Source organism: Oryctolagus cuniculus, chromosome 13 (genome assembly GCF_051225735.1).
Source record: "Oryctolagus cuniculus isolate XC-2025 breed Fujian yellow rabbit chromosome 13, ASM5122573v1, whole genome shotgun sequence".
Taxonomy (NCBI): domain Eukaryota; kingdom Metazoa; phylum Chordata; class Mammalia; order Lagomorpha; family Leporidae; genus Oryctolagus; species Oryctolagus cuniculus.
This window is the reverse complement of record NC_142879.1, coordinates 4,061,081-4,077,924: the sequence shown is the minus strand read 5'-3', so window position 1 is coordinate 4,077,924 and position 16,844 is coordinate 4,061,081. Positions and strand designations below refer to the sequence as shown.

Here is a 16,844-nt window from a genome sequence, read left to right as displayed (position 1 = left end):
GCATGAGTCTCAGAGAGTGAGCTTCTTGCTGCTATTAGTCACTGACGGACAATAGGCACCCAACTATGAAGTACAGGGAATGAAAACCACCCAAAGAATGAAAACAAAACAGTCGAGTGGGCGAATTAACGCAAAGGTCCAAGTGTTCCCATCACATTACTCACTCAACAGGCAGGTGCCTGCTCTTTCCTGCAAGGGAGAAAATAATGATCGGCAACACCCTGCTTTCAGAGGAGATAAATCACGCAGGGGCCACTCACAAGGAGGCAGCACAATGGCTTCACTAAAGAATCCAATTCAAAATATTCATGAACTGCGTATTATCTCCACAGCATACGGAGCTGTCCAGGCGAAGGCAGGTATGAGATGCCCAGGTTTGTGGGCCAGCTCTGCTAGTGATCTGGAATGGGTCACTCCACTTCTGAGTGTAATTTCCTTCTCCTGAGAAATGAAGCCACCTGCAGCCTTGTCACAGGAAAGACTGACACAGAGACGTTCAGCTGTGCACTGATCTGTGCACTACTACAATGACAGGTGAGCTCCGTACGGCGGAGAGACTCCGGTCTCGAGTCAGAAGTTTTGTGATAATCAGGTGTTATTCATATCTGAGACATCTGAGCAAGGGCTTTGATTTGATTACCAGTGGGCTTAGGTGAGGCAGGCAAACCAAGAGTATACACTGCCTTCCTTCACAATATGTTCTATTTGTGGAAAGGGCGAATCCATGGGATAGAAACATTACTCATGAAGATGTTATGACTCTCCCTCAGAGCTTCAACACATCCAAAGGGCTCGTTTCATGCTTAGTTAATTAGATACAAATCAATAAAATTTATTGCATTTCTGAATTCAAAAGTGCTTTTCCTACTTCTTGCATTTCTTTCTATTTGCCCTAAAGAGGAAAATGAATACACAGTGAATCATGTAGACTTAGACATGTTCGCTGAAGGAAGGACTACACATCAGCAAATAATAGGAAGATTAAATTAATTATGGGTGGAGTGTGTTATTCCATTTCTGTGATATGCATCTAGAATTATATACAATTTTGGAAAATTTTATGTTTTAATGACATTTTAAGTTACAAACAAGCTTAAAAGGGATAAACATAGATGGCAAAGGTCATCATCAGGTGTACATACATTTGTCTTAAAAAACATTTTAAGTAGATTATGGTATTAAGCTGGAACATTTCGGGAATTTGAAGTTAAATTTTCTAAATCCTTTTTCTTTTCTAATGTTTGAGTTAGAGAAATCCTAAACATTTAGAATGACAGAACTAACATTAAAAATGTACACTAACCATGTGGAGCCAGAAAGACCAGCAATGTAGGTAGCACAATCCAAGATTCCTGATTCATATAGTGCCTTCATCACACCGGAGAATCCCACCATGGCTCGGAATCCCCCACCTGAACCCAATATGGCCACCACAGGCACCTGGAAGATGCAACACAGAGATTGTATGCACAGTAGAAATCATAGCATATGTTACCTTTTACTTTAACTTTCTGTGGCATATATTCCACCTTGTCATTAAAAAATGTAAATTCATTTATACCTTGATAATGTATAATTTTTTTAAAAGCAGAAAATACTGTTCACATAAGAATACTGTTCACATATATCAAGTCTATAGGAAAGCAGACATTATTACATTGGCCAACTTACTTTAATAATAACAACAGCAATGCTATTCTATATGTGGCCACCTTTTGGCCATTTTTGGCTTTCTTTCAGGTGCATTGATTTATTTGATTCTCTGAGAGGTCCTGTAAAGCAAGTAGAAGGGATGTGTGTGTCCATTTTGCAGGTGCAATTCCTAAAAGGGTGATGCTACTTGTGTAAGCTCTGGTAGCTGATGATCTGTCATCTAGAGAGCAATGTGCCTTCAAGCTACATTGACAGGGAGTGCATTTAACATTTTTTTAATTTTTATTTATTTTATTTATTTTTTTTAATTTATTTGACAGGTAGAGTTATAGACAGTGAGAGAGACAGAGACAGAGAGAAAGGTCTTTGTTGGTTCACCCCCCAAATGGCCGCCACAGCCGGCGCGTTGCGCTGATCCGAAGCCAGGAGCCAGGTGCTTCCTCCTGGTCTCCCATGGGATGCAGGGCCCAAGCACTTGGGCCATCCTCCACTGCCCTCCTGGACCACAGCAGAGAGCTGGACTGGAAGAGGAGCAACCGGGACTAGATCCGGCACCTATATGGGATGCCGGCGCCGCAGGCGGAGGTTTAACCCAGTGAGTCATGGCGCCAGCCCCACCTTTACCATTTGGTAAGGGATCTGACACCAGGAAAGAGGAGAAGGGGGTGGCCAGACTGGCCAGGTTTTGAGCTTTGCACCAAAGCAGATGACATCATCATTGTCATTACCCAGGATGAGGATTTAAAGGCACAGTACCAACTATGTGGGAAATAGTGCACTCAACCTTAGAACGCTGAATACACAGCATGCCTATACTGTGTTTCAAGCACCTGGAACCTGACTCCTAAGTATCCACTTAGCAGTATGAGGTATAGGTGTACAAAGGGTCTTCAAAATGTTCACAGAAAATACGCATTACAGGCCGGCGCTGCGGCTCACTAGGCTAATCCTCCGCCTGCGGCACCGGCACCCCGGGTTCTAGTCCTGGTCGGAGCACCGGATTCTGTCCCAGTTGCCCCTCTTCCAGGCCAGCTCTCTGCTGTGGCCTGGGAGTGCAGTGGAGGATGGCTCAAGTGCTTGGGCCCTGCACCCCATGGGAGACCAGGAGAAGTACCTGGCTCCAGGCTTCGGATCAGCATGGTCCACCAGTTGCAGCGCGCTGGCCGCAGTGGCCATTGGGGTTGAACCAACGGAAGAAGGAAGACCTTTCTCTCTGTCTTTCTCTCTCACTGTCCATTCTGCCTGTCAAAAAAAAGATGAAAATATGCATTATCTTTTAATTCTGTGTTCCATGGACCTTTTGAAATGCTATGTATTCATAGCATGAGTATTTTACAACTAGAAGAGCCAAAAGGATCCCATGCCTCTTAAGGAAAAGGAAGTCTAGAGGTCAGTACCCATTACAAGTAGGCCAGTGAATAGGCTACCTGGGATTGGATTCCCAATCCAGAGCACTTCTCTAATACCAGGTAGCCTCAAATCCATGACACCCAGCTTCCAACTGAATGCAAGCTAGAGACCACACAATTAAAATATTACCCCTTCAGTATGATGGAGTAACTCAAATGGCTTTGAACCCATGTATGTAACAAATACATTTCCCTCGAACATAAAATTTAAGGTGAGAAACTACATAAAGTCTATAATTCCTGGACGTACATCTGGAGGAAATCAACTAGGATAGGAAAATGCAGTGGGCTATAGTGTGGGCAAAAGGGTTATTAGTTGTAACAGTACATGTGAAGAAGACAAACAAGAAGTTAAAACAATGCAGAGGGATTTGAATAACGCCTTAACAAAGGATTGACGCAGTATCATCATCATCACCACCATCACCACCACAACCACCACCACCACCACCACCACCACCACCAAATACTTACCACTGCTGTGTGCACAGCACCATGCAAGACAGGCAGAAGCAGGAAAGGGTGTGTGATTTAGGGACCCACTAACCAGTCTTACTATTGTAGCAAGAATGTCTTAGGGAGTTGGGGTGAAACGGCATTATAAAGGAATTTGAGGCAAAAAGAAAACAGTAAGATTGATATTGGAAAAGACGGAAGATTATTTTTTAATGTTTATTTATTTTCATCTACTTGAGAGGGAGACAGAGAGAGGTCTTTCGTCCTCTGGTTCAATCCCCAAATGATATCAATAGCCGAGGCTAGGCCAAGCCAAAGCCAGGAGCCAAAACTCCATCAAGGTCTCCCATGTGGGTGGCAGGGACACAAGCACTTGGGCCATCGCCTGCTGCCTCCCAACATGCACCTCAATATGGGCTTTGGGTATCCCAAGTGGCAGTCTATAAACTACTGACCCACAATGCCTAACACAGAAGATTATTCAAAACTCATTTAGGAGCACATGAGTCTCTTGGTTTGGTCAATCATAACCTTGTATGATTGAATATAACAAACCCAGTATCAATAAGGCAATTTAAATAGAACTGTTAAATGTTCTTAGTGGGGCAGGTGCATTCTGCAGTGGTTAAGTCACCACTGGGGATGCCGGCATCCACACCAAAGTTCCTGGTTCAAGCGCTGACTTCTCTGCTTCTGATGAGCTTCCCGCTATTGCACATCTCTGCCACCCATGTGGGAGACCCAGAGGAGTTCCACCTCCCGGTTTCAGCCTGATCCGACTCTGGTGTAGGCACCTGAGGAGTGAACCAGGGGGTGGAAGAGCTCTGTCTCTCTCTCTCTCTCTCCCTGTCTCTACCTCTGTCTTTCAAATAAAATGAAAATAAGTAAGTAAATAATGTAAGTTCTTAGTAACTGATCACACTGTTCAACCCACAGCCCACAGCATAATCTAGAGGGAGATTTATAAGAGAAGTTTGGAAAATGAACGTAAGAGTCCAATCCTGAGACAGCAACTCCCTACATGTGTTTTTGTTTCACCAACAGTCCCACACACACTTATAACAGCTCATCTTCTGTTGTTTGGAATATGCTGGAAATAGCCTCCTGTTCAACTGGAATTCATGCATTAGGTAACCCATTATTCTCATTATTTGTTTTTGTATTTTTAAACAAATTTTAACAGACATAAAAACTGTATCTATTTATTGGATACCTTATGATGTTTCTTACATGTATACATGGTGTAAAGTTCAATAAGAGTAAATATATTTATCATTTCAAATATTTAACTTTTATTTATACCAAAAATATCCAAAATACTACCTTCTAGTTTTTTAATGTGGAAATATACAGCACATCAGCTTATCTATAGTCCCTCTACTGTGTAACAGAACCCCAGAACTCCTCACTCCTATCTGATTATAACCTTGTTTTCATCAGTCAGCCTTTCTCGACCACCCCTCCTCACTTCCCCCTTCAGCCTCTGGGAATCATCACCAAATTTCTAACATCTATGAGATCAACTATTTTTTAGACTCCACATATGAGTGAGAGGATATATTTTATTTAGCATAATGGCCTCCAGTTCCATCCAAGTTGTGGCAAATGACAAGATTTTATCCTTTTCATGACTGAGTAATATCCACTGTGCCTATGTGCAACACCTTCTTTATTGCTTCATCAGTGGATGGACACTTAGTTTGTTTCCATCTCTTGGTGACTAAATAGAGCTGCAATAAACATGGGAGTGCAGATGTCTCTTTGACAGATAGATTCCATTTTCTATTTCCAGTAGAGGGAATGCTGAATCAGACAGTGGTTTCAATCTCACTTTTTGAATAATCCCACTATTTTACACAATGGCAGTACTAATTTATTTACATTCTCACCAGCAGTGTGCAAGGGTTCCCTTTTCTCCTCACCACACTTACTAATTCTTTTGTCTTTTTGATAATGGCCAATTCCACTGAAGTGAAGTGATATCTCATTGAGGTTTTGATTTACATTTCCCTGATGACTAATGACAATGCACATTATTTTCATACACCGCTTAGCCATTTGTAGTCTTCTTTTGAAAAATGTCTGCTTATTTAATACCCTTTAAAAAAAAAAAAAAACTCTGCACTATTTGTTTTAAAGGAGAATTTGGGATAAGAAAACTCAGATACCTGGGTTGTTATCAAGTGAAAGAACATGCCGTATATTTGTACATGATAGTAGAATAATCAAATAATGGGCTGTCAGATTATAATTACCTTCATTTATTCAGGGTGTGAATTTGACTATTTTCATACATAATTTCATTTAATTTATACAATCCCATCAGATGTATACAGGGACCCTCTCTTTAAAGTACTGAGACACAGAGAAAAATTCTCCAATGTCACAAAACAAGAAGGTGGTGTCTGGATTTTTTTTTTTGGCAACTCATAGAAATTAATAGCATTCTAGATATTGTAATTCATAAATAAATAAGTGTAAAGAGTACACAATTAGAGGTGTTTATGAACAATAAAAAAGAATGGGAAATGAGAAACATCACAGACGTACAATGTACTTGGCATCCTCACATACACTTTCACACATTTATTTAATCTTCCAAAATCTCCAAGAAAGTCAGTTTTGTTTTCCATTTTCAAAGGAGTTGAGCACATGTGCCACCTGCCGACAGATAGGGAGCGAATACATAGCACAAGGGGGATGTGCACTAAGCTATGACTGCGTGCGTATTCTCGCTCTTTTTGCTGTATCATTGCCCAGATAACAGAAGTCAACTTTATTGAGAGAATCCACTGGATGCTTAGTCAAATCACAGTTCAGATTCACGTAGGACTTCAAACAGTATCCGTACAATGTTATGCAATACGTGTAAATGCAGGCTAAGTCTGGACGTTTTAATAGTCTTGGTCATTCTAATACAGCAAAATAACTAGGAAGTTATAAGGTGCAGCTGTTAGTCCTGGCTCTAATTCTAATAGAATCAAATAAACATTGTTGAGAAGGTTTAAGTTATATTTAGAGCTAATATCGTGAGTATTTGTGTATGAATGATGTCAGCAAATATTCCTCATACTTCTCTCATGTGAGTACAGGAAATGAATTTTCATTTACTAACAAACCCCATGATTTGATTTCATTTGTCTTGATACATGGGCTTACAGATAGGATTCTGTCCTGATACAGAGGCTTACAGATATTACTAATTTCCTCCCTTGCGAAAGGAAATTCTGAAGGGCTTAAGAGTTTTTAGGTTTTCGTAGATCCGACAATTACATAAAGACATTTGTCTTCTTGGCCCCTGTATTACTCAGAGTTTTCAGCAACAACAACAACGGAGCTAATAGGGCGAGAATACAGGCAGGAAGAGACGCAATGCGAGGAACTGGCTTGCACAGCTATGGAGGCTGGCAAGTCCAAACCTCCGGCGAGCTCCAGGCCCAGGCGGGCTGATGATGCAGAGAATCCCTGCTGCTCTGGGAGGCCTTCGGCTGAATGGATGGGACCCACCTGCACGAGGGAGGTAACCCATTACTCAAAGTAAGCAAACACTGCCACCACAGCCCGCTTCCTCCACGGCTGCTGGCAAGTGCGGCTCTGTTTGCTCCTCCCGGATCCTGTTCTCCAGCAGCTCTGTGCTCCTCAGAGCCTGGGCCCTCGGCCCCTCCTGGGGCACACCCCTACGGACCAGAGTCTGGGCCTCTTGGGTCTCTTCTCTCTCTTCTCTCCACTGCCTCGAACAGGAAAACATCAGCTCCACCTGTTGAGTCCGGAAGCCTGACCCGTGGAGGGCTTCATTGTCCTGCACTCCACCAACAGGAGCCCTCAACTATGTGCCCTTCCATGTCTACGGCCCAAAAGAAGAAGAAGACCGACAGTCCCAAGGGCCCTAGGGTGAGGGCAGAAATGGAGGAAGCACATTCTGAAAGAAGGAAACAGCAGACAGCAGAGGAATGATCACTCTTCCCAACTCAAGGCCAGCTTCCTCCTTCAGAAACCGCGCGGTTCCGCTGCCCCGCCCCTCACTGGTTCCACTCTCCTCTCTGGGCTTTCACTAATTCATTCCATGAACTTCGATGTGGGCAGCACCGGAGCACACATCTTTTAGGTCCGCTTGGCCTCACAAGGGTTCCAGTTGCCTTTGTTAAACCTGGAATACAGTCCCGCAGTCTTCCTCACAAAGCACTTCTCGGCAGACTCTAAGGCTGGCTATTCCCGTCTCCCGTTTTCCATGTCACTCCAATCTCCAGAATCCAGTTCCCAAACCGACTCCGCCCCACGTACACATTTCAGCTCCCTCGCGTGAGAGACTGCAACCCAGAGGCTTCATCGGGCTAAAAGCTGCTTTACTACAAGGAAACTGCAAGTGGCCTGTTAGTGGCAGAGATGCCACATGCCCCCATTCAGACTCTCCCTGGGAACCACTTCCGTGAGTCCACAGTGGAGAAATGGCACGGCTGGACCAACTACTCCACCGCAGGCTGGCTTATCCGCTCCGAATTCCACAGCCACCAAGTCGAAAGAGAAAGTGGGAAGTGAGGAGAAACGACTCTCACTGCACACGTAGCGTGTGGAAAAACGGCAGCTCGCTGGCGAGGAACCAGACACAAGAGACGAGAATGCCCAAGTCATCTCCTTCTGAGCGAGGATTGCGTATTACAGCAGACTTCCACCAAAATAATCTTTTTAGCAAAGTCTTCATGCTCTGCAATCTTAAACTCTTGAGTTACCAGAAACCTTAATGACTTGACTAGTTCATTATCCAGGCAGGAAAACACAGGTTATTAAGTTAGGCACTTGCTGCCTCTGGCTGCTATGAACAGAAGAGCAGCACCCAAGAGTATGTATAATGGCTACTGTTTTATTGAGTAACTACTATGTGCGCTGCACATTTTGCTGAATGTTTTGTAAGCACTAGTACCCAGCCTCTTATCCCTGTAAGAGACATTATCTCCATTTCACTCAGAAGACACAGAGCTAAAAATTAATGTGATTTATGATTTTGAAAATTTATTCTTATTTAAAATCATTGTTTTAATCAACACTGAGGTCCTAAACCAAATGCAGTCCATGTGCTGAAAACTGCAAGCCAGACAGGTGCCGTCTCCGTAAGCAGCCCAGAGGACTGTTGTCCTGAGGACAGTCCACTCCCCTGTGTACCCCGAGGAGCTAACAACCTGACTGGACAGAGTGAAGATGAAGGCAGGAAGTAAGACAAGAGGGAGCTTCAGAGACCAGGAGTCAACAAAAGGCAGAAAAAAATTTACTTTTCTTATGAAAATGCGTGGTGCTGATTTTGTCAAATCTGATTACTTTTTTCCAAGACAAGGAAAAAAAGAAGCATAAACCCAAACAGCAATAACAAAAATTTTAATTCTAGAAGTGACTTCATATTTCCTATTTCCAACAGATTTTCCAGAGTTGAGGCACAATTACCTCACTCCCCATCTGGTGCAGAAGAGCTAAGATACTCTCATTCGTACGGACATAAACTAAGCCAAGTCTTATTTTCCCAGGAAGACTTCGACCCCTTTCCACAGTAGAGGAGTGCCTCGGGGCTGGGACCACAGCACTCCTTCAGAAGAACCTAAGGACCAAGGCCACAAGGTGTCTGCATATTTCTTTTTTTCTTTTTTTTTTATTTTTTGACAGGCAGAGTGGACAGTGAGAGAGAGAGAGACAGAGAGAAAGGTCTTCCTTTGCCGTTGGTTCACCCTCCAATGGCCGCCGCGGCCGGCGCGCTGCGGCCGGCACACCACGCTGATCCGATGGCAGGAGCCAGGAGCCAGGTGCTTTTCCTGGTCTCCCATGGGGTGCAGGGCCCAAGCACCTGGGCCATCCTCCACTGTACTCCCTGGCCACAGCAGAGGGCTGGCCTGGAAGAGGGGCAACCAGGATAGAATCCGGCGCCCCGACTGGGACTAGAACCTGGTGTGCCGGCACCGCAAGGCGGAGGATTAGCCTAGTGAGCCGCGGCGCCGGCCTGCATATTTCTAATTCCATTCCAGCTGGGGTCTTTGCTTGACACCCCCTCTCAGCCTCTGCTTTCTAACAACCTGAGTTTGGGGTTGCTGAGATCCGAGGCCCTGCACACCTCACTGTGCACTCATCAGTGCCAAACCACGGCCTACTTGCGCGCCCTGTCTCCTGCGACACAGCGTCCACCAGGGCTCACCAGGCCAGGACTCAGGCTGGATTCTGGGACCACACACAGAGATGAAGAACACGCGTGCTGCTCTGACAGAGAAAACAGACACGCAGTCTGCACAAGAGCTTTCTAAGTGCAACTGCCGAGAAGCCAATGCTGAGAATCCAAGATGTGCCATGCGGAAATATAAACCAAGCCTAACTGAGACTCTGGGGGAGGGAGGCAGGAGTGGATGAAGGGGAGGGTTCCAGAAGTGACCAGTGTGCTCATTCAAGTATGGGGTGTGGGTGCAAGAGCATTTAGTCTGGTAGTTAAGACGCCCACATCCAGTGCTGAAGTGCCTGGGCCCGAGCCCCAGCTCTGCTCCCACGTCCAGCTTCCTGCTAATGTGGCCCCAGGAAGCATCAAGCGAGAGCTCAAGTAGCTGAGTCCCTGCGACCGTGTGACAGACTTGCATTAGGTTACTGGCTCCCAGCTTTGGCCCCGCCCAAATGGTGCAGGCATTGCAGGGGTAGACTAGCAGATGCGAGCTCCCTCTGTCTTCCTCTCTGTCTCTTTCTCCCCTTCTCTCAAATGAATAACATTTTCTTCCATTTTCACTCCACACATTTTTTGAAGTACCTTTGTTCCTTTGCCTTACGGGGTCTGTGTCTCTGGAGAACTCGAACATGGGGACATGTTAGGCACTAGTGCGAGTGTGGGAACAGTGAGTACAACAGAACTCTCCATAGTTCCGGCTCAGCTTTCCTGTAAACCTGGCCCTGCTCTAAAAAAGGAAAAACAAACATAAGGTGCCTGATGAACCTCTCCAAACGTGGGAAGCAGTCGAGACGGCCCTCTTCGGTTTCACTGGTGAACCACCTGCCTTACCTAGAAGCTGAAGGAATAATGCTTGACCCAACACTGCTATATTGGGGTGAAAGTTCTGAAGAAAGTATCCAAACAGAAGTGTCACTACACTGTGAGAACATGTGAACAATGTCCAACTCACATCGCGTGTGGAATACAGTCCTTCACTCTTCTTTGGACCCAAGAGTTTCCTCATGTTCTCTTTTATGTTCTCCTTTCTCTGCTGTCTGAAGGCTTTCTCCTGATCACACAGGGCCATGCTGAACCGGAGGTCTGGACTTGAACTACAATAAACAGACAGACAGACACCGTGAGCCAGAGTCCCCAGTGGTCTTGATTCACATCCACCCTGTCCCCGCCAGCCAGGAAGAACCTAATACAACGATGGCTAAGCAGTACGCTCTGAGGCATGTTCTCAGGAAAAAAAATCCAAAAAAGGAGTATGAGATGCTTTAGAAAAAACAAGCATGCAAACTGCACCTGCTAAATTGTCTCTCATGACAGAAAGACCTTGGGAAGTTCTATAAAGCATCCAGTCATTGTCTGTCTGCAGCAGGATTCCTCCCACCGTTGAACCATCTAACACACCAGGGCCTACCCTCTAAGGAAGACACTTGCAGAATCACCATCAGAAGTTGCCTGTTCTAATGGATGGTTTCTCTACAGTCCCCAAGTATTCATGTCCTGGAAACAGTCCCTGTTGATGTGGTGGGACCTTTAACAGGGAGCAGTCAAGCAGGCATTAGGTCAGAAGAGATTAGATCTGGTCTCAGGGAGGGAGCCTGTTCCCACAAGAGTCCATGATTATCAGCAGAACAAGACTGGCCCCTCCCCACCTTCTGGGTCCCTGTCTCACCAGGGGGTCCCTTGCTCAAGTGGCTGCTCCCATTCATTCTTCTGCCACACTGTGATGCAGCCCAGGGGCCCTCACCAGAGGTGGAGTGGATGGAGATCAACACTGTGGGCCAACTGAACCACTTCTCTGCATCCAAGACCCAGCCCCTGGTATTCTGCTGCAGCAACGGAAAAGAGACTAAGACGTCCCGCTGTGACTTGAGGTACACAGCTGGAGGACTTAAGTTATATGTCCTCTTCCCTTCCAGAAATGGCAGTGAGTTCTCAGAGACAAAACATGGTAACTTGTATATGAACCACAGCCACAGCGATGGGAGCAAACATCGCTCTTTATCACACAGGCGGAGGATTAGCCAAGTGAGCTCCGGCGCCAGCCACACTGAGATTATCTCAAGGATGTTTTTAATAAACTAATTACAAAGAGCACCACCATAAACACAGTATACACTTCCAGTAGTATACTCTAAAAAGAACTTTAAAAAGAACTTCTCATTTATCACAATAGATATGCTGATAAAGTACTCTTTTCTTATTTCACCAATGAATAAAAAAGCTATGAGAAATCTTTCAACCATCAACATCATTAGCAAGTAGTAGACTTAACTCCAGGATTTCTCATTCTAGAACCCATGTTGTTTGTCATATACTATTTTTTAATAAGAATCATGATTTTAAAAAATAGTGTTTAATGAACATAGAGTGTTACAGGGTGTCAATAAAAAATCTGATACAAAATTCAAACAGTGCTTAGCAATTTTATAAATATAGTAAGAGGATTATGGTTCATTTAATTCTTCTTTTATGTACTATCTTTGCCTATTAAAGTTGTTTCTTGATTTTATGTTACATTTAATGGAAAGCATTAAAGAGGAATGTTTTTATTTAAATGAATGGAATTTTTCCTTGAAAAAGAATTCCTACTCTAAAGTCAGTACATAAATTAACACATTAAAAAGTGGGCTTAATTAAAGTTCATGGTAATACATAAAATGTAAACCACTTCTAGATAAATCTGCACCATCTAACTGAGTTTTCCCAACATTTTAAACAAGCTGTGTTACTGTGAAAACTCATTTATTCCACACCACATTGTCCTAATTTTCTCAGTGAAGATCATTTTCGATTTGAAATGGTACTGATCAATACCAGAGCCAGTCAAATAACAAAGATATTTTTAATCTCATGCCAAAAGATACCACATTTAAGCAAAAATCAACTTAATGAAAAATAACACAACATTACCAACTTGGGGTATCCTCTGATATTTTCTGAGGGGAGGTGGCAGAAATTTATGCTAAGCACTAAGTGAAATCAACAGACTTCAGGGATCAAAATAAGAGAGACGCCTGAAGCCAATGCACAGATTACCATACATCCGGCAACTCACAAGATATATGAATGTTAAACTAATGTGCATGGTGTCTATGTGAAATGTGTATTAGTGGCCTTAGTAAAATCCGCATCAGCAGGGAAGTTCAGAGACGGAGACAGGTCGTGGAAGGTGGAATCCACTGAGCTCAGCCTTAGACTAGAGATAGCTAGACCAAGACGGCTCTGGGTCCCCTTGGATTCACCACGTGAAAACATGTAAATGGCTCTCCAAGGTTCACGTGGGAGGTCGATGTGATCCAGCAACACACCTCATGGAACTTAACCACCTGTCACCCTGCTGAGCACCAGGAACACAGTGACGGCTTTCACGTCCTCCTCTTTATACAAATTACCATAGCTTCCTTCCACGTGCATGTCCATGTTCTGGTACCGAACTGAAACGATGGAAAGTCGTGGCCTGGGAAACTGCATTCGTTTCTTTGGGGAGCGTGTGGGCCTTTCATAAAGCACCTGGCTTGACATTTATTATTTAACCACCACTGGGAAATCAGGTAAAGAATATTAGAATTCTTTTAATTCTGAAGCTATTGTAAGGATGGTAAAGAAAAGCAATTACTGTACTTCTGTATATTCAAAGTTGTCAACATCCTTCCTATGTAAAAAGTATGCTCTTCAGTAAATCATTGGAGCGCTCACAATTTTCCAGCCAAGTAACCATTCACAGTGTTTTCTATCCACTTACCAAACTTCAAGAGACATTTCCAGAATCATTTCGGTGACCTACAAAAAGATACAGTCATCAGATTAGGTCTTTAAATGGCTGTTACATATACCGCAAATGCAGGCAAAATAAATTTTGAGTGCTAGATTATTACTTTTAGCATTTATTTATTTTTGATTGATGTGCAAACTTTTTTTAATGTTTAGCTTTAATTTTTAATTAGTTTTTAACCTATGAAAAATTAAAAAAGTCACACAGATAAACCATAGGTGCATTCCAACAAGTAACTTTTTGCTCTTTTTTACAATATAAGTCTACTTGATAAGTTATTTCAGCAAACATAAGAATTGTCTCTAACTGATCATTTTCCTCCTTCATTAAAAATGAAATAGTGCAGATCGACAGTTACAACCCAAAATGTAAAAAAGGCCTGAGACAGGGCCGGTGCTGCCACCTGCAGTGCCAGCATCCCATGTGGGCTCTGGTTCAAGTCCCGGCTGCTCCACTTATGATCCAGCTCTCTGCTATGGCCTGGGAAAGCAGTAGAAGATGGCCCGAGTCCTTAGTATAAGGCTGCCACAAAACACACCAAACAGCAGAGTAAGGGAAAGGGTTTACGGGGAGAAACCCAACAGACTGGAAGGAAGGGGAGAAGGAGGAAAAAGAGGGAGGAGAGCATTAGAGAAAGAGAGAGAGAGAGGGAGGGAGAGACAGAGAGAGAGAGACCAAGAGAGCCACGTGTTCAGGAACAATTCATCTTAAACCTTTGCTGGGGGGCTGGCAGGGAAGTAGGAGCAGCGAATCCCACGAGGGTGGGGGTGGAGCTGACACGGGTGGTTGGGCCATGGCGTCACCTGGTTTCCAGCCATGGTGGCGGGTGCTAGAACCTAGGATGGTGTCCGGGGTGTAGATCGTGCCATAGAGACTGTGCCATTTGACTAACACTTGGGTCCCTGCAGCCACCGGGAAGATCTGGAGGAAGCTCCTGGCTCCTGGTTTCGGATCGGCGCAGCTCTGGCCATCGCGGCCAACTGGGGAGTGAACCAGCAGATGGAAGACACCTCCCTCCCTCCCTCCCTCCCTCTGTCTCTCTCTCTATCTCTCTGCCTCTCCTTCTCTCTCTGTGTAACTCTGCCTTTCAGATAAATAAATAAATCTTAGAGAAAAAAGAAAAAAAGACCTGAGAGCTAAGAACTTCTAAGACGTTACAGCTATTGTTCAGGAACCGCCTCAGGTCACAAAATCAGAGGCCATGGTGACAGGAGGGTAAAGAAAGCCCAGGGGGAAATCCTCCATGTGCCTTGGGGACAGTGCATTCTCTAGTGCGCTGGACATAGAATATCCCTCCGTGCTGGGCAGCAGGAGCCAGGGCCCAGACAACAATGGTTGGCTCAAGAGACATTCACCAGTAGGATCTGGGGCCAGGATTTTTATTTTCCAGCACTACTGGAGCAAACCAAACACAGCAGAGGTCAGCAACCCACCTGAGAAACAATTTTGGTTTGATGGAAAAGATAACAGCTGGTATCCACAGAGCCAACAGGGTGTTAAAAAGGTGTCTGGGAGACTGTAAGTCCCATTCATACCTGGCGTCAGCTATGAATGGGACTAGTTAACTAGCCCTGGAATTAGTTTTAATGCAACTTTAGAGTATTATGAGAACCAAATGAGAAAATGCTTTAAACAGTGTTGGAAAATTGTAAAATTATGTTATGATTTTTGTATTGGTTCCCTTAAGAACAAAGAATGAATTTGGTCAATAACTTGAAATAAAATATAACTAGGCTACTAATGTGAAAAGGACAATTTAAAACCTCTAAATTGCTATCCATTATTAATTTTGTTATCTTTTAGGTTTCATGGGTTGAAAACAAACCAAACTAGAAGGAGTTTACCAAAAGTTTTAAATAAGTACACAGGATTCTGTGAGTTTTGTGAGTAGGTAAAATATATTAAAAACATCTGTACAAAAATTTGCCTCGCCCACTAAACTGTAAGCTCTGTGTGTATATAGGTATCTATTATTTCATTACACAATCTCTGGCACACAGCACATTTTCAATAAATATTTGCCGAATTACTCTGTGAGATGTTTGTGTGTGTGTGTGTGTGTGTGTGTGTGTATTGGAGCAGACCAGGCAATCACTTCTTGTTGAGAAGTATCTCATCATTGCTAGAGAGAAAACTCGTGGGATGATCTCACCAAGGGAACAGTTCCCCGGCATGGAACTCTGTGAAGTATGTGAGCCTGTGTCGGCCAAAGCAGCACACCGTAATACCATTAAAGCAAACGGAAGAGGAATCCCCGGACAAATGGAACTACACACGCCCAGATTAATGGTAGTTCAGTTATACATCAAAAGTTTGATTGGCTACAAAATAGACTGTCATCTATTCTATTGATAGGAGCACTGCTCCAATCATACCCTAGCACATTTTGTCTCTTCCATGTTTCAAAACTTGTCATAGCCTTTCCCAAAGAGGGCTTAGAAAACACTGCATGTTGAATGGAACTGCTATCGGTAATCTTTAAGAAAAACAAGACACAGGTAAAACATGGTCTTTTCTGTTAAGGAATACATGAACACTACTAACATTAAGATGATATTAGCGGGGCCAGCGCTGTGGCATAGCGGGTAAGGCTGTGCCTGCAGTGCCAGGAACCCATATGGGCGTCTGTTGGAGTCCCGGCTGCTCTACTTCCAATCCAGCTCTCTGCTACGGCTTGGGAAGGCAGTGGGAGATGGCCCAAGTCCTTGGGCCCCTGCACCCATGTGAGAGACCTGGAGGATGCTCCTGGCTTTGGATCGGTGCAGCTCTGGCTGTTGCAGCCAATCGAGGAGTGAAGCAGCAAATGGAACACCCATCTTCCCTCCTTCCCTCCCTCCCTCCTTCCCTCCTTCCCTCCTTCCCTCCCTCCCTCCCACTCTCTCTCTGCCTCTCCTCTCTCTGTGTAACTCTGACTTTCAAATAAATAAATCTTTTTTAAAAAGATGATATTAGATTTACTGTTTTTATCCCCAGAGGGAAAAACTGTAACGGGTGAATAGAAATGAAGAGAATAATGCTACAGCTCAATAGAGTTTTCTAACCAATGAAAAGATTCAAAACCAGGAGAGGCCTCCCATTGCACTGTGCTACCTCCTAACAGAATGTGTCACAAAGAAGCTGACTTATCTTAAAATGCCCAATGTTTGAACATATCCAATATCTACTTGTTCTGACAATAAATACAAGGAAACTCAATCATGCTGTGTTTATAGTTGTGTTTGTCTTTTCCTAAGAATGTCCCTTCCATAACATTTCTAAGACATTCAAGATCCCAGATGGAGAGACAAGGTTCTTTATATCAAGTCACGATGAGAGAAGGGAAGACACAGGACTTCTCTGCCATTCTGACGCCACCGGATGTGTCTCCACCATC

At 44.0% G+C, this 16,844-nt stretch overlaps 1 protein-coding gene across 6 annotated transcripts in view; it reads right to left on the bottom strand.

Moving 5' to 3' along the window:
* The window catches only part of PLA2G4A (phospholipase A2 group IVA), a 158,663-nt gene that overhangs the window by 52,687 nt on the left and 89,132 nt on the right, over positions 1-16,844 (bottom strand). For all 6 annotated transcript variants that reach the window (XM_089311213.1, XM_089311212.1, XM_089311216.1 and 3 more), the window contains 3 exon segments: positions 13,442-13,479; positions 10,655-10,796; positions 1,304-1,440 (listed from right to left, as the gene is read on the bottom strand). In XM_089311213.1, coding sequence (XP_089167339.1) covers positions 1,304-1,440; positions 10,655-10,796; positions 13,442-13,479 — 317 coding nt within the window.